Genomic DNA, 23,756 nt, shown 5'->3' on the forward strand with positions numbered 1-23,756 from the left:
GTTTGTGCTGATGAGAAGCTGAGGGTCTGGAGGGTGCAGTGGCTGAACTTTGTATTTCTTTGTATTTCTTTCTTTGTATTTTGTGTTGCTGCAGTGCTTTTCTGCTTTTGGTGACTTTTCTTTTAGAATCCATTAAAATTACGTCAAATTTGCATTAAATTACATTAAAATTAATTTTTTTCCATTTAAAATACTTTGTATTTCTGGGAATTTTGGGAATTGCTGTCCTCTGCATCTCCCTTCCTGCTCAGAGCTCTTCATTCAGTGCCACCCTCAGGGTGACAAATCAGAATTTCCCAATTTCCCCAACTCCCAATCTCTCCTTGGTTCTCTTTATAAGATTTCAGTTGAGCTTTGGATAAATAATAATTTCAGTAAATTTTGGAGAATTCATTAATGAGAGGTGTTGGGTAGTTTCTGCTTTTGGTGACTTTTTTTTTTAATAATGCATTGAAATTATATTTTTTACCACTTAAAATACAGGGAGAAACATTTTCTTTCTATAAATAATAAACTCGTAGATGAGTTTAATATTTATGTAATAAATAATTATTAACAAAATAATGTTACAATTAGCACAGTTTGTGCTGATGAGAAGCTGAGGGTCTGGAGGGTGCAGTGGCTGAACTTTGTAATTTTTTGTATTTTGTGTTGGTGCAGTGCTTTTCTGCTTTTGGTGGCTTTTCTTTTAAAATATATTAAAATTACGTCAAATTTGCATTAAATCACATTAAAATTGAATTAAAATTAATTTTTTTGCCATTTAAAATACTTTGTATTTCTGGGAATTTTGGGAATTGCTGTTCTCTGCATCTCCCTTCCTGCTCAGAGCTCTTCATTCAGTGCCACCCTCAGGGTGACAAATCAGAATTTCCCAATTTCCCCAACTCCCAATTTCTCCTTGGTTCTCTTTATAAGATTTCAGTTGAGATTTGGATAAATAATAATTTCAGTAAATTTTGGAGAAGTTATTAATGAGAGGTGTTGGGTGGTTTCTGCTTTTGGTGACTTTTTTTTTTTTAATAATGCATTGAAATTACATTTTTTACCACTTAAAATACAGGCAGAAACATTTTCTTCCTATAAATATTGAACTGGTAGATGAGTTTAACATTTATGTAATAGATAATTATTAACAAAATAATGTCACAATTAGCACAGTTTGTGCTGATGAGAATCTGAGGGTCTGGAGGGTGCAGTGGCTGAACTTTGTATTTGTTTGTATTTCTTTCTTTGTATTTTGTGTTGGTGCAGTGCTTTTCTGCTTTTGGTGACTTTTCTTTTAGAATCCATTAAAATTACGTCAAATTTGCATAAAATTACATTAAAATTAATTTTTTTTCCATTTAAAATGCTTTGTATTTCTGGGAATTTTGGGATATTCTTGTCCTCTGCATCTCCCTTCCTGCTCACAGCTCTTCATTCAGTGCCACCCTCAGGGTGACAAATCAGAATTTCCCAATTTCCCCAACTCCCAATCTCTCCTTGGTTCTCTTTAAAAGATTTCAGTTGAGCTTTGGATAAATAATAATTTCAGTAAATTTTGGAGAATTTCTTAATGAGAGGTGTTGGGTAGTTTCTGCTTTTGCTGACTTTTTTTTTTAATAATGCATTGAAATTACATTTTTTACCACTTAAAATACAGGTAGAAACATTTTCTTCCTATAAATACTAAACTCGTAGATGAGTTTAACATTTATGTAATAAATAAATATTAACTTAATAATGTTACAATTAGCACAGTTTGTGCTGATGAGAAGCTGAGGGTCTGGAGGGTGCAGTGGCTGAACTTTGTATTTCTTTGTGTTTCTTTCTTTGTATTTTGTGTTGGTGCAGTGCTTTTGTGCTTTTGGTGACATTTCTTTTAAAATACGTTAAAATTACGTCAAATTTGCATTAAATTACATTAAAATTGCATTAAAATTAATTTTTTTTGCCATTTAAAATACTTTGTATTTCTGGGAATTTTGGGAATTGCTGTCCTCTGCATCTCCCTTCCTGCTCAGAGCTCTTCATTCAGTGCCACCCTCAGGGTGACAAATCAGAATTTCCCAATTTCCCCAACTCCCAATCTCTCTTTGGTTCTCTTTAAAAGATTTCAGTTGAGATTTGGATAAATAATAATTTCAGTAAATTTTGGAGAATTTCTTAATGATAGGTGTTGGGTAGTTTCTGCTTTTGCTGACTTTTTTTTTTTTTTAATAATGCATTGAAATTACATTTTTTACCACTTAAAATACAGGTAGAAATATTTTCTTCTTATAAATATTAAACTCATAGATGAGTTTAACATTTATGTAATAAATAATTATTAACAAAATAATGTTACAATTAGCACAGTTTGTGCTGATGAGAAGCTGAGGGGCTGGAGTGTGCAGTGGCTGAACTTTGTATTTCTTTGTATTTTGTGTTGGTGCAGTGCTTTTCTGCTTTTGGTGACTTTTCTTTTAAAATACATTAAAATTACGTCAAATTTGCATTAAATCACATTAAAATTGCATTAAAATTAATTTTTTTTTGCCATTTAAAATACTTTGTATTTCTGGGAATTTTGGGAATTCCCGTCCTCTGCATCTCCCTTCCTGCTCAGAGCTCTTCATTCAGTGCCACCCTCAGGGTGACAAATCAGAATTTCCCAATCTCTCCTTGGTTCTCTTTATAAGGTTTTAATTGTGCTTTGGCTAATAATAATTTCAATAAATTTAGGAGAATTTATTAATGAGAGGTGTTGGGTAGTTTCTGCTTTTGGTGACTTTTTTCTTTTTTAATAATGCATTGAAATTACATTTTTTACCACTTAAAATACAGGTAGAAACATTTTCTTCGTATAAATAATAAACTCGTAGATTAGTTTAATATTTATGTAATAAATAAATATTAACAATTAATGTTACAATTAGCACGGTTTGTGCTGATGAGAAGCTGAGGGTCTGGAGTGTGCAGTGGCTGAACTTTGTATTTCTTTGTATTTTGTGTTGCTGCAGTGCTTTTCTGCTTTTGGTGACTTTTCTTTTAGAATCCATTAAAATTACATCAAATTTGCATAAAATTACATTAAAATTACATTAAAATTACATTAAAATTACATTAAAATTATTTTTTTTTGCCATTTAAAATACTTTGTATTTCTGGGAATTTTGGGATATTCTTGTCCTCTGCATCTCCCTTCCTGCTCACAGCTCTTCATTCAGTGCCACCCTCAGGGTGACAAATCAGAATTTCCCAATTTCCCCAATTCCCAGTCTCCCCTTGGTTCTCTTTAAAAGATTTCAGTTGAGCTTTGGATAAATAATATTTTCAGTAAATTTTGGAGAATTCATTAATGAGAGGTATTGGGTGGTTTCTGCTTTTGCTGACTTTTTTTTTTTTAAATAATGCATTGAAATTACATTTTTTACCATTTAAAATACAGGTAGAAATATTTTCTTCTTATAAACATTAAACTCATAGATGAGTTTAACATTTATGTAAATAAATAAGTATTAACTTAATAATGTTACAATTAGCAGAGTTTGTGCTGATGAGAAGCTGAGGGGCTGGAGGGTGCAGTGGCTGAACTTTGTATTTCTTTGTATTTCTTTCTCTGTATTTTGTGTTGCTGCAGTACTTTGCTGCTTTTGGTGATTTTTCTTTTAGAATCCATTAAAAATCAGATTTTTCCCCAGCTCCTGTCGTGGCAGTGGCCACCAGAGGCTGCTGCAGAACGGCAGATGCTGCTGGGCCTGGAGAATTTGGGAATTCCAGCTGGAGTTTGGGCTGAAATCGCACAGTTCTGACAGGGTCCTGTTCCTGTTTGTGGACTTGGAGCAGAAATTAACCCTGAAATTGAATTAAATTTGCATATAACTTCATTTCATTATATGATAATGTCATTTTTTTCTGTGCCAGTTGTGGCACGTTCAGCATCCCTGTTCCTGCAACTTTGTATGCAGGAAATTCTTACGGTAAAAATTAATTTTTTTGCTGTGACCAGTGCCTGAAACTTGGTTAAACACCTAAACCGGTATTTTTTGGGAATTTGGTAGGAATTTTCTTAGGATTTTGTAAGGAATTTTCTTAGGAATCTGTTTCCATATTTTCTTAGGAATTTGGTAGGAATTTTCTTTGGAATTTGTTAGGAATTTTGTTAAGAATTTGTTAGGAATTATCTTACGAATTTGTTAGGAATTATCTTAGAAATCTGTTTCCATATTTTCTTAGGAATTCATTAGGAATTTTCTTAGGAATTTGTTAGGAATCATCTTAGGAATCTGTTTCCATATTTTCTTAGGAATTTGGTAGGAATTTTCTTAGGAATTTGTAGGGAATTTTCTTAGGAATCTGTTTCCATATTTTCTTAGGAATTTGGTAGGAATTTTCTTAGGATTTTCTTAGGAATTATCTTAGGAATCTGTTTCCATATTTTCTTAGGAATTTGGCAGGAATTTTCTTAGGAATTTTTAGGGAATTTTCTTAGGAATTTGTTAGGAATTATCTTAGGAATTTGTTAGGAATCATCTTAGGAATCTGTTTCCATATTTTCTTAGGAATTTTCTTAGGATTTTGTAAGGAATTTTCTTAGGAATTTGTTAGGAATCATCTTAGGAATCTGTTTCTGTATTTTCTTAGGAATTTGTAAAAATCCCCCTCCTTGATTATGTGTTTATATTTCTGATCAGCTCAGTAAGCACATGGACATTATGGGGGAAATCAGCTTGAGGATTACACACATACAACAATTCTTAAATGCTTCGGGATGTGGTAGGAGCAGTGAAAACAAGGAGTTTGCCTAAAATCTGTGGGGAAAAATAATTTAAAATAACACACTCAGGAGAGTAAATTGTTGGAATATTTGTAATAATGGAACAGCACACACAAATAGCTGCTGGTTTGTTCTTTACAGAAAATATTCTGTGGCAAAAGCACATCATAATTATTATTTATTTACGGTGTCATCACACTTTCATCACCTTTATTTTGCAACTTAATTTCTGTCAGACTGCAAACCCAGCCTTAGGTGAGTTAATTCTGGGAGAGTTAAACCCAGATTTTACTTTGGGTGAGTTAAAATTCTGTTTCTGTAAAATTCTGTGGTTTTTACAGAGATTAAATTAACTTTTAGGAGATTAAATGGCTTTATTTCTGTCAGAGTGTAAACCCAGCCTTAGGTGAGTTAATTTTTACTTTGGGTGAGTTAAAATTCTGTTTCTGTAAAATTCTGTAAATTTTTAGAGAGATTCAATTAATTTTTAGGGGATTAAATGACTTAATTTCTGTCAGAGTGTAAACCCACACTGAGATGAGTTAATTCTTGGTGACTTTTTACTTTGGGTGAGTTAAAATTCTGTTTCTGTAAAATTCTGTGATTTTTATAGAGATTAAATTAACTTTTAGGGGATTAAATGACTTTATTTCTGTCAGACTGCAAACCCAGCCTTAGGTGAGTTAATTCTTGGTGAGCTAAACCCATTTTTAACTCTGGGTGAGTTAAAATTCTGTTTCTGTGTGTAAGATTTGCACACCCAGTGCTGCTGAGTGGATTTCTGTGTTGGGAAAGCAGTAGGGAAACACTCTCTGATTAATCAGAGTTTTTCCATGTTCTCCCTGACAGAAATGAAAGCTGGAATTTCTCCAAATATCAGTTACAGCCAGTCACTTACTGTGGGCATGTAAAACAAGCAGGATAATGTGTAAGGAATTTATTTATTCTGTCAAAGCTCTGAGTGAAGGTGCAAGTCAAAAGAAATGCCCACAAAACCTTTAATCAGCATCACATCATCATTTATGATGCAGAGCAAAAAAATCAAAAAAGGGGGGGAAGGAAATATTTAAAGATATTTTATCCAAGAGTTTGGACAAAAAATATTAAGAGGGAGCTTCAGGAAAGCAAGATATGAGGAGAAATTTCTCTGTGAATAAAATTTAGCTGCTGAGTCCTTCTTAGTCTTGGGGCTTGAAACTAAATGTTTGACAGAATTTGGGGAAAATTATTCTTTTCTTTGAGTCCTGTTGTGCAGGGCTGACAGCACAGGCTGTGAAATTTGAGAGCAGGTCATTTCTGAGGGTGGAAATCCAGATCCAGCAGTGGTGGCAGTGAGGGGTGTGGGTTTGGGTTGGACATTTTTGTTTAAAGATCACATCTCATCCTCTTGGAAATCTGAGGGCAAGCATCACTAGTGCCTTATTTCCAGTCAAATCGAAGCCACAATTTTTTGTGGTTTCGTTTATCACATAAAAGACAACTTCAACTGTCTGAAATTTAAGCAGCAAAATGCCCCAGGATTTGTGTTTGTGGCTGTTGCTAAAGTTGTGGCAATCATGTCACATCAAACCTCTCAAAACAGAATTTATCTCCAGAAAGGGTGAGTGTGGTGCAGGGTGTCACTACAGGGATACTCGCAGTAGTAAATCTCCCTTAGCTGAAGGTGTGAGCTGCTTTAGGAGATACTCCACTGAGAAATCACTAAATGGTTTTTAAACTGCTGGTTTAGCCTTCAAATTGGGTCTTAGTTGTGGGAAATGGATTTGTAGGGAATTTTTCAAGTTTGACAGGAGGCTCACACCGTTTGTGCATCTGTGTGCAAACCTTGAGACAAGAAATGCTGACTGAGAAATGCCCTGGAACGGGACAGACATTGCTGAGAGAGAAATGGAGCTGGAAACAAGTTTCAAAGGATGGTTTTGTAAAAAAGACTGGACAGTTTGGGGAAATAGAACTGTGAAAGGTGAATTGTGGGACCCATGAGGGGAAATTTTAGATGTTTGGTTTTAAGGCATTTACAGCAAGGTGTGGCAAAAGCTGATAGGGCAAGAAACACTTACAGTGCATTGTAATTAGGAAATAATTAGCTTCTGATTGTGAATTATAACATCTGTATTGTCTCACCCTTCACATGATTCTGAAAATGGAATAAAAGTTTTTAAAACCCTCTCAGCTGCCCCATCTGTGGGTCAGGAAAGGCAATTTTCTGAAAGTTACCAATGTGCTGATCATTTTGGAAGACGTTGCAAGGACTGAGCAAGCAGCTCTTCCTCATGACTGTGATTCCAGATAAACCTGGTGCTGCTCAGCACCGGGATCATTCTGCTTGGGAATTTTATATAATAATAATAATAATAATAATAATAATAATAATAATAATAATAATAGTAATAATAATAATAATAATAATAATAATCTCCACTGAAATCTGATACCTACTCCCTTGGTCTTCGTCCCTCACTACATTTGCCTATTACATATTTTGTGTCTTAGATGAGAAGGCTCAATCCAAATTTTATATATAATATATTACATATTACATATTATATATTATATATTATACATTATACATTATATATTAAATGTTATATGTTATATATTATATATTATATATTATATATTATATATTATATATTATATATTATATATTATATATTATATATTATATATTATATGTTATATGTTATATGTTATATGTTATATATTATATGTTATATGTTATATGCTATATGTTTTATATTACATATTATATGTTATATATTATATATTATATTTTATATTTTATATATTATATTATATTATATATATATTGTTTTTGATAATATATAAAATACTGAGCCATAAAGGATAGGGAAAGCTGGAAACTGGACATGAAGTAAAGAACTTTATGTTCACAGAATATTAATTGGTAATATATAAAATCTTGAACCATAAAGGGTGAGGGAAGCTGGAAACTGGACGTGAAGTTGAGAATTTATGTTCACAGAATATTAATTGATAATATATAAAATACTGAAATATATATATAAAATACTAAATATATAATATATAATACATAATATATAATATATAATACCAAATATATAATATATATTGTGTAATATATAATATATAGCATATAACATATAACATATATAATATATAATATATAATATATAATAAATATATAATATATAATATTATCACATCCTTAGTGCCGGACTAAAGGGTTTTCTCCAGCAGAGGATCTCAGCACGGTGAGAAACCTGCCAGATGCAGATGAATGTGTGCACTCCATGCCTCAGTGTGTAAGAAGAGCACTGCAAACCCTGCCACAGGGAAAAATTAAACTTAATTAATCTTCAAAAGAGCGTGGTCTCTACTCTAGGACAGCGTCAAGCACGAGCAGCACGAGAACTTTGTTTTTGAAGAGGAAAAAATTTGTTTTGGTGTAGGAGATTGCTTGAATAAAAACGTTTCTGGAAGAACGTTGGTGTGTCCTCACATGGGGTGATCTTTCTAATCCTGTCACCCTTTCCCACAGGAAATCCATCTTGCTTTCCTGAAGTGGCTGGAGGGGAACGTGGACGCTGAGGGGCTGAGGGCGTCCAGCAAGGTGTCCTTGAAGTTTGTTCCATCCCGTGAGTCCAAGGTGGAGGTGGCCCCGTCCCTGGTGCCCGTCATCACGGAGATGGGCAGCTTCTCCTCAGAGCACTTCAGCCTCCACACCTACCAGCAGCATCTCCACACCAAGAAGCTGGGCAAGATCCTTCTCTTCACCGAGGTGACCACGAGCACCATGAACCTTCTGGATGGGTAAGATGGGCACCCGGGGCATCCTGGGTTAATTTTCTGATGGGGAATTCATGATTGTGGTGACGCACAGTGCTCAGGGGGAAGCTGGGCATGAAGTGGGGAACTTTGGAATTCATGGTTGTGGTAACGTGCAATGCTTAGAGGGAAACTGGACACAAAGTAAAGAACTTTATGTTCACAGTATATTAATTGATAAAATATAAAATACTGAGCCGTAAAGAGTGGGGAAAGCTGGAAACTGGGCATGAAGTGGAGAACTTTATGTTAATTGATAATATATAAAATACTGAGCCATAAAGAATGGGGAAAGCTGGAAACTGGACATGAAGTAAAGCTCTTTATGTTCACAGGATAGTAATTGATAATATATAAAATACTGAAATATATATATAAAATACTAAATATATAATAATATAATATATACGATAATATAATATATAAAATACTACTAATAATATTTATATATAATATATAAATATACTACTAATTATATATGATTATATAATATACAACTAATAATATTTATATATAATATAATACATAAAATACTAAAATACATAAAGGGTGGGGAAAGCTGGAAACTGGACATGAAGTAAAGAACTTTATGTTCACAGGATATTAATTGATAATATATAAAATACTGAAATATATATATAAAATACTACTAATAACATTTATATATAATATATAAAGTACTAAAATACATAAAGGGTGGGGAAAGCTGGAAACTGGACATGGAGAACTTTATGTTCACAGGATAGTAATTGATAATATATAAAATACTGAAATATACATATAAAATACTAAATATATAATAATATAATATAAAAATAATATGATATATAATATATAAAATACTACTAATAACATTTATATATAATATATAAAATACTAAAATACATAAAGGATGGGGAAAGCTGGAAACTGGACATGAAGTAAAGAACTTTATGTTCACAGGGTATTAATTGATAATATATAAAATACTGAAATGTATCTATAAAATACTAAATCTACAATAATATAAAAATAATATAATATATAATCTATAAAATACTAATACTAATATTTATATATAATATATAAATATACCACTAATTATATATAATTATACAATATACTACTAATAATATTTATATATAATATAATATTATTATAATATATAATATGTAAAATACTAAAATGCATAAAGGGTGGGGAAAGCTGGAAACTGGACACAAAGTCCAGTTTATGTTCACGGGGTATTAATTGATAATATATAAAATACTGAGCCATAAAGGGTGAGGAAAGTTGAGTGGGACTCAACTTTTATTGCTTGGTAGGGGATTTTAATCTGTATTCCTCTAAACATCACCATAAGAAAATTTGATTTAATAAATATTCTTGTTTAGGAAATTAAATATATTCTCTAGTGCAAATTACTATCTCAGCCTTTTACTTGAGAGGACTGATACCAAGCAGGTTGTACCTCTAATTTTGAGAGAGGTTGTACCTCTCTTTCCTCCCATTTCTTTTGCTGAATATTTCCCTAAAATGCTCTATAGTGCTTGGTTTGTGCTTTTAAAACGCGGATCAGGGCTCTGCCAGGGGCTCTTCCATCATCACCCAGATGGGCCTTGTGAATGAGCTGTGGGACACCTCGGAGAAGGTTCTTCACTAGGGGTGAAATGGGATTAAGTGATAGGAAAATCACAGTTAGTAAATCTCAGCCTGGAGTCTGTGTACAAAGGCTGCACTGTTGTGTTTAGTGGAAATATGGTGGAAAAAAAATCTGTCTTGGGGAAGTTGTTGCTCTTCAGGACAGAAACTCCCAGCCTGCAGCTGTAAATTCTTGTGCCAGCTAGGTTTGAATATCAGGGTAAATTTACCTGCAGAAATTGCAGATTATTTTTACAGGTGAAAAACAACCTGAGGAATTTTGTTTGGGATTTTTTTTCTTTAATCTAAATTAAATTGTCCTGAGTGTTGTTGTCACTGAAGAGTTAACCAACAACAATGGCTTCAGTTCTCAGCCTGAGAGCCTAAATTGCAATTTATGGACAAATACAAATTTCAGTTCCAAACCATTCCCTGTGTGTTCAAACATCCACACATTAAACAAAAAGTTGCTGTTTGATTTTGCCAGTCCTCTCCCCCAGATTGAATCCTGCAGCTGATTTTGCAGAGATAGATACTTGCCAGTTTGATAAGAGGCCGTGGAGAATTATTTTACAGAAATTCAGTCATTTGTAGCATTTGCTGCTTCATCTTTAGTGCTCACAGCATGGTCAGCCCACAGGGTTGGAAGGAGGATTGTGAAGAAATTGGTGATAATTGAATAAATCAAGAGCTTTCTTCCCTCAGTTTGTTTTGGTAAAATGAAGTGTTTATTTGAGAGTTTTGGGATTTGATTTGGATCAAGCTAAACAGAATCTGACCAATTTATGAATGATTAATTATCAAGGCAAGGGAGATAAGAGAAGTGGTCCTGATTTTTCAGATGTGTTTAAAAGTTGTTTTTTTTATATTAAGTAATCCAAATACAATGAAGTGCTCACAGATGTAGGTCTTCAAGATTTCCCTCATCATGATGAGGGTTAAATAGTGAATTTTCAGGTAAGTTGTGAGCTACAAATCCTGACTCTACATGTCTGAGGCTTAAATAGTTAATTTTCAGGTAAGTTGTAAACTACAAGTTACATATCTACATATGTTATGCTAGGAAGGTGGTCCTAGGCAGATCATAATTTGAATTATTAATTTATTAATAATCAATCTTAAATTTATCTTACGAAAAGACTTCTATTAAGTAAAAATAATTGTCTTAATTATCATGGTTGATGCTGTAAATACTCTGTTGTCATGGGTAATGGAATAATGTAATCCTTGTGATTTGCAGTTCATTGAAGAACCTTGAGATTTAAATGATAGCATTTCATAAATCCCTAGAAATTGATGCAAAAATCAGGTGATTTTTATTGAGGGAAAAAGTTGTCAGGTTTTTAAGGTGCTTCCAAAGGAACCAGTATGAATTTGTTAGGAAAAGTGTGTGGGTGCTTGTGTCTAATGCCAGTTCTGAATGAGAAGAAAATGCATTTCAGGAAAAATAATCCTCTTTGCTTGAAGAAAAAATAGTTACTCTTTGATCATTCAGGATTTCCAGAAAAATGTTGCAAGGCTTCCTTTATGTAATCAGGCATTGCATGAAGGACTCTGTTAGAATCTCCTAAATTTGATTCTCTCAGATTTTACCAAGCTTTGATGGTTTGAAATATACAGACACCTCAAGAACTTAATGAATGGGATTTGTTGTAAGTTGTTTAATTAGCAGATTGTCAAAAAATTTCAGCATTTAACTTCTGTTGATTTGGATTTTCTCATACCTCTCCCGCCAACTGTATGCCAACATTTTATTTCCCTTTTCCAAATTAGTATCTCCCAAATTTATCTCAAATTTTACTAAGTTTTGATGGTTAACAATATGCAGACACCTCAAGAACTTAATGAATGGGATTTGTTGTAAACCATTTAATTAGTAGGTTATCCATAAAATTCAGCATTTCGCTTCTGCCACTTCGGCTTTTCTCATACTGGATGCCAAACTTTCATCTCCCTTTTCCAAATTTGTCTCAAATTTTACCAGGTTTTGTTGGTTAAAAATATACAGACACCTCAAGAACTTAGTGAATGGGATTTGTTAATAATTGTTGAATTAGTAAATTATCAAAAAAATTTAGCATTGAATTTCTGTCGATTTGGATTTTCTCATATCTCTCCCATCAACTGGATGTCGAACTTTTATCTCCCGTTTCCAAATTAGGGTCTCCCAAATTTATCTCAAATTTCACCAAGTTTTGGTAGTTAAAAATATGCAGACACCTCAAGAACTTAATGAATGGGATTTGTTGTATACGATTATCCAAAAAATTCAGCATTTAACTTCTGTCACTTCGCATTTTCTCATACCTCTCCCGCCAACTTTGGATGCCAAACTTTTATTTCTCTTTTCCAAATTAGGGTCTCTCAAATTTTACCAAGTTTTGATGGTTAAAAACATACAGACACCTCAAGAACTTAATGAATGAGATTTGTTATAAATTGTTGAATTAGTAAATTATCAAAAAAATTCAACATTTAACTGCTGCGGCTTTAGATTTTCTCATACCTTTCCCACCAACTGGATGCCAAACTTTTATTTCCCTTTTCCAAAGTAGGGTCTCCCAAATTTGTCTCAAATTTTACCAAGTTTTGTTGGTTAAAAATATACAGACACCTCAAGAACTTAATGAATGTAATTTGTTGTAAATTGTTTGATTAGTAGATTATAAAAAAATTTCAGCATTTCACTTCTGTCGATTTGGATTTTCTTATATCTCTCCCATCAACTGGATGTCAAACTTTTATTTCTCTTTTCCAAATTAGAGTCTCTCAAATTTTACCAAGTTTTGATGGCTAAAATCATACAGACACCTCAAGAACTTGATGAGATTTGTTATAAATTGTTGAATTAGTAAATTATCAAAAAAATTCAGCATTTAACTTCTGTCGATTTGGATTTTCTCATATCTCTCCCATCAACTGGATGTCGAACTTTTATTTCCCTTTTGTCTCAAACTTTTATTCTCCCAAATTTGTCTCAAATTTTACCAAGTTTTGATAGTTTAAAATAGTTTAAAATGTACAGACACTTCAAGAACTTAACGAATGCGATTTGTTGCAAATTGTTTAATTAGTAGATTATAAAAAAAAAAATCAGCGTTTCACTTCTGCCGCTTCGCATTTTCTCATACTTCCGTACCAACTGGATGCCAAACTTTCATCTCCCTTTTCCACCTCCCCAAATTTCCATAAACCCCCCCCAAAAAAATGAAGAGATGGAAGGGGGAAAAGGGGGCTGGAATTAATTTAATGGCTGAGCAGGCTCACAGTGGAGAAACAGCCCGAGCCTAATAGGGGCCTTTGTCTGCATTTCCACCCTGGCTGGGAACGTGCCAGTCAAAAGTCAGGCAGGAGGAACAGGTGGGAACCATTAGACCTGTCATAAAGTTTGAAAAATTGATTCTGGAGGCTGAGGGAATAGATTGGACTTGACAGTGTTGTCCTAAAGATTCTAAGGGGAAAGTTGTGTTGTTTAATTTGGGATCCCTTGATTGTTCATTAGCCCTCCAGATGGTGGCTGGGGAGCTTGGTGCTCACTGTGCTGTCCCTGCTCTGTGTTTGTGTGTCCTGAGGTCACAGCAAAGGGGGAATTCACCTGTAGGTACCCAAAATTTAATGGCACTGGCCTAGTTGTCAAATAAAAATTCCTAAAAATGTCACACATTGTTTTAAATTATCAATATTCATTCTGTGATTTCATGTTCAAAGTCCTTTCAGGCTATTTTGTAAAGCACTGCAACTTTCATTTCTCAAACTGAAATTTCAAATCCTCCCCAAACATTGGGGTTTTTTTTCTCTAGTTGGAAATTCTTTCTGTGATTTTCAGAAACCTTTTCGTGCCAAATGTTTACCCTGATGCCACCTGAGCAGGTTAACCCTGCCAGAAACAATTCCACCTTCTGTGGCTCCTCAGAGCATCCCTGGCAGGGCAGGTTTTAAAATAAAACCATTGCTTTTGAGGCTGCATCTGCTGCAGTGATACAAGTGTTACATTACAGACCTATAATATATATATGTAGTGTATGTGTACATTATACACTTACTACACTCACAAGGGTTGAGATTAACAAAGAAATATTTCTATTTCTAATATTTCTGCACACCCTAATTGGCTGGAATGGTTTCACGAGCATTGCACTAAAATTAAATTAATGAGATAGAAATTTCAGTTTTGTTCTTTATCTTAAATCCTGTTTCAGTGTTTTAGTTGGCAGAAAATTTGATTTACACATGACTAAGCCAGCCTGGGATATATTCTGTATGAAATGCCATCATGGATCCCTTTTCCCCAGTATTTAAGAAGCACAAAGTGCCATTGTTAGGGAAAGTTTGACACAAAAGTGGTGAATTTTAGTGGAAGTGAAATGTGGGCTGAGGTTCCTTTCATAACTGCTGAATAGGATATTTAAATAAAATGTCAGTTGAGAATAAACAATTTCCAAACAACTACAAGCTTTGCAGAAGAAAATCCTTTCTATCATTGGTGTCCTTTTACTTTTCTGGATTCAAACTGCTGAATTTTGAAATGCTGAACTGCAGCTCTAATTTTGGGAAGTGGGCATGAGGACTTATTTTATTTGAAAACTCTTGGTTTAGTTGGATTGAAATATGGATGGTGCAGATGCAGGTCTGAGTTAAGGAAAAGCAGTGTGTAATTGAAGGAGATGGGAACGGCACAGAGATTGACAAACTGTGTTAGGAACCGGGGGTTTTTAATTTGGTTTTCAAGTCCTTGTGATGTTTTACTCTGTGATTAGTTATTCCTTGCACCTTGGTGATGCCCCTGACTTTCCATTGAAACTGTATTTTAAAACAACTGAGTGACTTTCATGAGCTTTAAGACCCAAACCATTCCATGGTTCCATGATAATCTTTGTATTTTAGTGTGCTGACATTCTCTCAGTACATTTTTAGCCTGCTAAAAATGAGTGTTTTGTCACAAACATAAGCAGTTTTATAAATTAACCCCCTCCACCCTCATCCCTCAGGAATTCTGGTTGGGGAGTTGGAGAATACCATGTTGGGCAGGAAGAATTCTTTGCAGGAAAGTTGCCTTTCTCTCAGGAAATAGGAAATTTGAATAGGAAATTATAAAAGCATGTGCTGTTCAGTAGGATAGATGCATTTTAACACTGTATATCTTCTATACTCAATCTTTTCTGCAAAAATATTTTGTCAGTTTGAATATCGAGGTCACAATAGTTCATATTGCCTTTAATAACTCAGATCTCTTGATTTTGTGAAACTGTAGGATGGGATGGGAATGCTGTGCTTGAATAATGTCTTACTTATAATCCAAAGTTTGGTACTAAGATTTTATGTTCTTAGATATAGGAGTGTGTATATATATATATATGTATGTATGTATATATATGTATGTATGTATGTAATATCATATTGCTTCATAATTTACATCACTTTCATTACTAACTTTTAAGCTTCCATTTCCTAATTTATTTGCATGGTTAAAGGATTTTTATCCTCAAAACAAAAAAAGCTGGTGCATTAAATAGCTGCTGCTGTGCTTTTCTTCCTTAAGGGTGTTTTTTTATAGGCAGTATTTTGTGCCTTCCTTTGGTGCTAAAGACCAGCTCAAATAGCAGAGTAAGGTTTGTTTCCCTTAAATCAAATCAAATTAAGTTCAACAGTAGGGTATTTTTGCTAATTTAGTGTTAAATGTATAATATTTCCTACTTTATTGTGCCATTCATTTATGGGCAGTGATTTGCACCAGCCCATAAAAACCCAAAAAAAGTGCTGGAAGAAGCTCAGCCTGATAACAAAAGATCATGCAGGAATTTTGGAATTTTTGTGACACAGCCAATAGTCTGTTCCTTCCCTGGAAGAATTGGGAAGTTTTTGGCACTGATTTGGTCCTGTGCCCCTCCCAGACTCTTCCCTGCCATACCATTTTCCAGGACATGTTTGCTGAAAGATTTCTCTGTTGGGATTTGGCGTCTCCTTTGCGTCACTTTCCCCCGATTTTCTCTCCACCTGTCGTGCACCGTTTGTGCACAATCAGGTCCCTATTTTCCTGTCACGCACCTTGTGTGCCTGATTTGCCATGGAACCGAAGGGCAAAATGTGCCCTTCTTTCTCTTTTTGTTGTTGTGTAAAATCAGTGGATTTTCCTCCTGTTAAAGGAGTGGGCCCCCTGCTTGCAGTGCGGAGGGAGGTTTGGCATTCCCAGTGGGAATTGAGTCATAAAATAAAGATTCCCGTTTGGCAGAGCAATTAACCCGTGCTGAACTCCGCTGGGAGATTGGGTTTCCCTGCTGCTGGAAGTTCCTGAACAATGCCCATTGTCACAGGGACACCAGCACAGCCCGAGCAGCCTGCAGGCTGAGGGGAATGTTCTTTAAATCTGGGGGAAATATTCTGTAAATCTGGGGGGAAATGTTCTTTAAATTTGGGGGAATTGCTCTTTAAATCTGAGGGGAATTTTTCTTAAATTCTGAGGGGAATGTTCCTTAAATTTTTTAGGCAAATCGTTCCTTGGAGTCTGAAGGGAATCATTCCTTAAATCTGAGGGAAATTTTTCTTTAAATTTAAGGGGAATCTTTCTTTAAATCTGATGGGAATAATTCCTTAAATCTGAGGGGAATCTTTCTTTACATCTGAGAGGAATTGTTCCTTACATCTGAGGGGAAATATTCTTTAAATCTGAGAGGACTGTTCCTTAAATTTAAGGGGAGTTGTTCCTTGGAATCTGAGGGGAATCATTCCTTAAATCTGAGGTGAATTATCCTTAAAATCTGGGAGGAACTGTTCTTTAAATCAGAGGGGAATCATTCCTTGAATCTGAGGGGAATTGTTCTTTAAATCTGGGGGGAATTGTTCTTTAAATCTGAGGGGAATCGTTCCTTAAATCTGAGTGGAATCCTTCTTAAATTTAAGGGGAATCTTTCTTTAAATCTGATGGGAATGATTCCTTAAATCTGTGGGGGATCTTTCATTAAATCTGGGGGGATTCATTCTTTAAATCTGAGGGAAATTGTTCTTCAAATCTGAGGGGAATTTTTGCTTAAATCTGAGGGGAGTTGTTCTTTAAATCTAAAGGGAAGCATTCCTTAAATCTGAGTGGAATTGTTCTTGAAATCTGAGGGGAATAATTTCTTAAATTTGGGGGAATCATTCTTTAAATCTGAGCAGAAATATTCATTAAATTTAAGGGGAATCATTCCTTAAATATGAGGTGAATCTTTCTTTAAATCTGAGAGGAATTATTTCTTTAATTTGAGGGGAATCATTCTTTAAATCAGAGGGAAATCATTGCTTAAATCTGAGTGGAATGGTTCTTTAAATCTAAAGAGAATCGTTCCTTAAATTTGAGTGGAATCATTCCTTAAATGTGAGGGGAATTGTTCTTTAAATTTGAGGGAAATCATTCCTGAAATTTGAGGGGAACCCTTCCTTAAATTTGAGGGGAATCATTACTTTAATCTGAGCAGAATAATTCCTTAAATGTGAGGGGAATTGTTCTTTAAATCTGAGGGGACTCATTTATTAAATCTGAGAGGAATAATTCCTTAAATCTGAGGGGAATAATTTATTAAGTCTGAGTGGAATAATTCCTTAAATCTGAGGGAAACCCTGGCAGGCTTCACAGCTAAAACAAGAGTGAAGGAATGGTCATGGCAGGGTTTCAGTCACATTTTGCTGGTTTGTTTTACACGGTGCTGTTTTCATGCCCACATTTGAAACCAGGAATTTGGTAATAAAGTGAAAAAATTGAATGCTGGAGTTTCAAATCATTGCAGCTTTTTGAAGAGGAGGATTAGCTTGAAGCATATGATCCATGTAGCTGAATACAATATGCCATAATACATATGATATCTTGTTATAAGGAATATTAAATGCAACATATTATGTGTATATTATTGCTGTTGGTTTGCAAATTCCATGGCTGTCAATTTTGCTCTTGAATTGTAACTTTTATTTTGGAAAAGGAAATGCTGTCTAAGCTTAAACTGCCCAGAAGTACTCAGGGATTAATATTTGTATTTCATTGAGAAAGATATCCTTGTGTTCATCAAATAGGCAACTTTGTCTTTTCACATGAGCTCAGATCAGAATAGAGTCTTAAATAAAGTCATGTGCTTCTAAAAATAACTTTAAAACCTCAAACCCAGTCATAAATCAGTCTAGGACAGTGTGTATGGACTTAAAAAGGGGAGGGTATGGCATAGAAAAACTAGGTATGTTATTAATCACAGAATCATGGGTGGCTGCCCCTGGATCCCTGGCAGTGCCCAAGGCCAGGTTGGAGCAGCCTGGCACAGTGGGAGGTGTCCCTGCCATGGCAGGGGTGGCACTGGGTGGGCCTTGAGGTCCTTTCCAACCCCAACCATTCTGGGCTTCTGTGAAAGATCCAAAGGCTGAACTACAACCACAAAGTCAGAATGATTCCATGGAGGTTTCAGTGAAAAGAGCAGGAGTAAATTTATTAGAATCTCAACGTTAGATCACAGTTCTCCATTTTGCACATCTCCATCTCTTTCCTTTTGTAATGAAAAAAAAAAAGAAAAAGGAAGAAAAAGAAGTTGGATTTCTATGGAAGCAAAGTGGGAGCTGGGAAGCAAAGCATGGCTGCTTGAGGAAGTTCACACAGCACCTGTTCTGGTGTGGTTAAGAATAAATACACTGATTTTTATTTATTCTTATGCTGCCAGTCAGAGGAGAGTGATTTCATTTCAGAATTAATTTCAAGTGCTTGTTTCCAGACCCAAAAGCTTTGAAAGTCGTGTAATTTCTAACTTAAGCAGTACACATAGAAAATCCCACAGAATCTGAATTCTTGCCCTAAATCCCACTGGCCTAATTTATTTTCACTTATAGTCCTAGTTAAAATATTTTAAGAATCTGTTTGTATTCAAACGAGGTCCTGCATTTATCACACCTCATATCACTGAGCCTGAAATGTCACAGCCTGGAGAATGGTGTGTAAAAAAAGGTGAGGTTCCCCCACTGCAGCTTTGTGATCCCCAGGATTGCCATAAAACCCTGTACCTCATGTTGCTCTCCAGAAATTTACTGGCATTGTTCTTTTTGCTGAACTCTTAAACGTAGATGAACGTCCAGGTTTTTTTTGTAAACTTGAGCTGACACTATTTTTGCACTTTTTTTTTACTGATGATATTATCTTACGTCCAAAAAAAAAAAAAAAAAAAGAAGAAACTCCTAAGGGTTTTACAGGATTTTTTGTAAACACAAAGCTCTTGTGGCTCGTTGCATTAAGGAGTTGTGGGGTGCAGCTATGAAGTGTCCCATTGGATTTTTATTCAAATGGATCATCAGGCTGAAGAAGATGAAGAGGGAGAACTGGACAAGAAGAAAAGGAGGGAGATGGAGCTGAGACACAGGAAGAAGCAAATAAAAACTCAAAGGAAACAAATTTTTACTGATTATTCTTAAGCAAATACTCCAAGCTTAATGTAAAATAAATGAGTTTAGGGAGATTGCAGCATTAATTGGAGAACAATCATTGTTAAAGCATTTATCAAACAATTAATGATCACAAGCCCAAGACTCCCCTGCTCCATTGGCAGATTGTCAAGTGAAATATAATTAACTCAGTGTTGAGGTTGGGTTTTTCTGATTTTTCTGAAGTTAAAGACTGGTAAGAATTCCAGTTAAGCACATGGTGGTTCCATTCCTAATTGTTTTGTTTAAATTGGGAATTGGGGAGTGAGAGGGAAGAGGAGAGCGCCTTTATTTTGTTGGCACTAAAGAATTACTTTGCTTGTGGTCATAACTGAATCTGCAAATGGTGCTCTTCTGGTTTATTTTTAATCATCCTTTCAGTCTTTCCTACAGTTATAATAATATTTAAATACCTAATCTGAATCCCATAGATTCCTTATATTTCCTGCTTTTAAAAATATATTTTTTAAATACAATATGTTTACAATAATATATTTAGAATATATTACCTTGCACTTTTTGGATTTAAAAGTACTCCCTATATTGCATCTGTTAAGTGTCAATAGAAAAACTTCAGAGCTCAGACGATCTTGAAGGCCCCTTCCAACCCAAACCATTCCACGATTCTGTGATTTTATGATTTATTGGCAACAGATAATGTATAAACTCTGCATGGGGAGTGGTGCCAGATGTGGGAGATGAAAGGAACTGCTGCTGGCCACCTGCTTGGATGCACATTTCAGCTCTGCTCGGGTGGGTGATGGCACGAGGAGTTCATGGCATCCGTTCAGAGTCAGCAGAGCAGGGCAGGTTAGCAGGGAGTGATGCCTGTGGAATGCTGGAGAATCCATCTGCTGGAAAAACACAACCATCGCCTCCTGCAGGGTTTGGAGGAGCAGCTGGGAGTGGAAATTTGGGGTTTTCTTGTGGGAAGGAAGCACCAGAAAACTTTGAAAACGAAGGTGTTGGAAATTCAGGGCAGAGCTGGGACTGCTGCTGGTTTTCCTGGCTTGTTCTGATCCTAATATTTCTGGTTTTATATCAGCATTGTGCTGCCACTCAGTTTAGACTTAGAATGATAAAATTACAGAATTATTAAATTACAGAATGGTTTGGGTTAGATGGGACCTTAAAACCCATCCAGTGCCACCCCTGCCGTGGCAGGGACACCTCCCACTGTGCCAGGCTGCTCCAGCCTGGCCTCGAACACTGCCAGGGATGGGAGAAATGTGTTTTTTAATTTCTATTCTAGACAAAGTTTGCAAATTAAAGTTTGAAAAGATCGCAAATTAGCTTTTTGGGGACCACAAAAAAGACATTTTCTACTTGCATTATATTTATTTCTATTCCCAGTATTTTCCTCACACATTTCCAAATTTTCCTGCTATCAGTAATTTTTATTTCCTTTCTTCTTGTTGTTTTTAGTTATTTGGGGCTTTTATTTGTTTGATTTCATGTTTGAGATAGATAAACTATAACTACTTCTTGCTACAGCTTACTTAATTACTATGAATTATTAAAACTAGAAATTGCAGAACTTAAGTCTTTCCACAAAAAAACAAATATTTTGTTGTTGAAATAATCCTGATAGTGGCTTCCTGATAGGTAAAAACCAATAAATTAGAAGAAACCAATCTTATTTCAATTAGAAACTCAAATCTTGGCTTGCTTTATACTAGAAAAAAAACTTTTTTTCAGCTTTGGGTTGCAGAAATAGCAGTTTATGGGGTTTTTCCCCTTGTGTTTTATACAGAAAGAGAAGTAGCCAAGAAGAGGTGCAAAAATGCCTTTTTGGGGTGTCTGGAGGAAGAGCTGTAAAACATTTCACTCTTAGTGCTGATTGACTCACCAGAAACCAGAGAGCAGAGAAGCCACTGACTCTGCAGAGTTTTAGTCCAGTTTTGGGGAGGAGGATGGAAGGAAAAGGGAAGAATATGGGAGAAAAATGGGAATTTTCTTATTTTACAGAGTCCAGGTTGGTCACTAATGCTGCAATCTGAAATGCAGGGAACTCTCAGGACTTTGGGCCTGGAAGCCAAAGCTCAGAATGAAACCCAGGATTTGATCTGAGGCCTTGGGAAAGGCTCCCAAACTGAGGGGCTGGAAGGGACAATGTGGATTTGGGGTTTAAAGCAGAGACAGGTTAAGCTGAGGAAAGGGAAGTTCAGAGTTTTAGAGTTTAAGATACAAAAATAAAAGCAGTTGCAGAGGTTGATGCCTTGTGCAGGCTGCCCCAGAGCAGAGGCTGGGCAGAGCTCCAGAATAAAGCAGGGATTTATTCACAGCATCTCCTCCATGGATGCACCTTGGGCAGCACCAGAGCCCAGCCAGGGCTGCACCCAGGATGAACCAAAATGGCCCCAAAATGCACGGCCGGGCACGGGCTCTGTCCCTGGGATCAGTTCTGCTCCATTTGCACCTTGCAGTTCATTGTCCCATTCCAGCTTTAGCCCTGCAGTCCCACCCTGCTTGTTTTTCTCTCTCCAGCCCACGGGGTTTGTGCTCCTGGGCTGAGATTTGGCTCATTTGTCCTTGGTGCCCAGCTGGAGCAGGAATTGTTTTGTCTCCCTGCTCTGTGCACAGAGCTCACCATCCCTGAATGTGAACCCAGACCCACACACTAAAGCAGCACAGAACCTGAAAAATAGAAAAGCTCAAACCTGGGGCATCAAGATAAACAAGGAGTTGAGAATGCAGCACTCTGGGTTTGTGGGTCAGAACATGACTGGCTAAGAAAGCTCACACTGTAACAGGGGTCCATAAGATGAAATATTGAAGGATTGGGTCAAAAACATAAATATCCTTGTTGGCAGTGTTTTATTGGTCAATAACTCTTTAAAAGGTCTTGTAACTGAGGGTCTTGGGACGTCCTGAACCATGCTGAGCTGAACTCACCCTTCCTGCCTGTGTAGAAGATAAGAAAAATAAACCACATCATCAAAAATAAATCAGAAGTCCCTTCTCCAATTCCTTCCAAAATTCCCCCCAAGTGAATTATCACACACTAAGCAGATCCTGTTCCACTCAGGATGCCTGCAGGTTCTTCCTCAGACTCCTCTGGTTTTTATTCCAACATGGCATGGACAGGGAATGTTCAGTAGGAGAGTTTGGGAGCACAGGTAATTGGAATATTAGGATCCTACCAAATATCCTGTTATTTATCTAATGCACTGCTTGGAGAGTTCAGCACTCAGTGGTAATTAGAACAGATAAAATTATTCAGTGATGAATTATCTTTAATTAGGAATTGGGGAATAACAGGATAGCAACTGGAGCCCCTTCCCTGGGAGGAAAACGGGAGCATTCTCCAGTTGGCTGGGGCTGTAGCAGGGGGTGTTGATGGCAATAGGATTATATTGGTTGGGAGGGAAAATGGGAATTTGCTGTGAGCCCTGAGCTTAATAAACGGGTGTGTGCCAACAGCAGAGGTTAAGAGGGGTGAAAAAAATCTGGTTTGATGCTTTGCCAAGCTAAGCAGTGAAATATTGTGAGCATGAACCAAGTGAAGTGGAATGTGTGGGATTTGGAACCAAAATCTCAGAGAGTAACAATTCCTAAGGGCTGGAGTGTGGATGGGTTTGGAGGGTAGATTCCTTCCTTCCTTCCTTCCTTCCTTCCTTCCTTCCTTCCTTCCTTCCTTCCTTCCTTCCTTCCTTCCTTCCTTCCTTCCTTCCTTCCTTCCTTCCTTCCTTCCTTCCTTCCTTCCTTCCTTCCTTCCTTCCTTCCTTCCTTCCTTCCTTCCTTCCTTCCTTCCTTCCTTCCTTCCTTCCTTCCGACACTTCCTTCCGACACTTCCTTCCGACACTTCCTTCCGACACTTCCTTCCTTCCTTCCTTCCTTCCGACACTTCCTTCCGACACTTCCTTCCGACACTTCCTTCCTTCCTTCCGACACTTCCTTCCTTCCGACACTTCCTTCCTTCCTTCCGACACTTCCTTCCGACACTTCCTTCCGACACTTCCTTCCTTCCTTCCTTCCTTCCTTCCTTCCTTCCTTCCTTCCTTCCTTCCTTCCTTCCTTCCTTCCTTCCTTCCTTCCTTCCTTCCTTCCTTCCTTCCTTCCTTCCTTCCTTCCTTCCTTCCGACACTTCCTTCCGACACTTCCTTCCTTCCGACACTTCCTTCCTTCCTTCCTTCCTTCCTTCCGACACTTCCTTCCGACA

The 23,756-nt window shown here is 36.1% G+C and overlaps 1 protein-coding gene across 1 annotated transcript in view; it reads left to right on the plus strand.

The window, feature by feature from the left end:
* HLCS (holocarboxylase synthetase) overlaps positions 1–23,756 on the plus strand; it is a 159,013-nt gene that overhangs the window by 48,074 nt on the left and 87,183 nt on the right. The window contains 1 exon segment of the mRNA XM_058018613.1: positions 8,265–8,536. Coding sequence (XP_057874596.1) covers positions 8,265–8,536 — 272 coding nt within the window.

This window comes from Melospiza georgiana, chromosome 2 (genome assembly GCF_028018845.1).
Source record: "Melospiza georgiana isolate bMelGeo1 chromosome 2, bMelGeo1.pri, whole genome shotgun sequence".
Classification (NCBI taxonomy): Eukaryota; Metazoa; Chordata; class Aves; order Passeriformes; family Passerellidae; genus Melospiza; species Melospiza georgiana.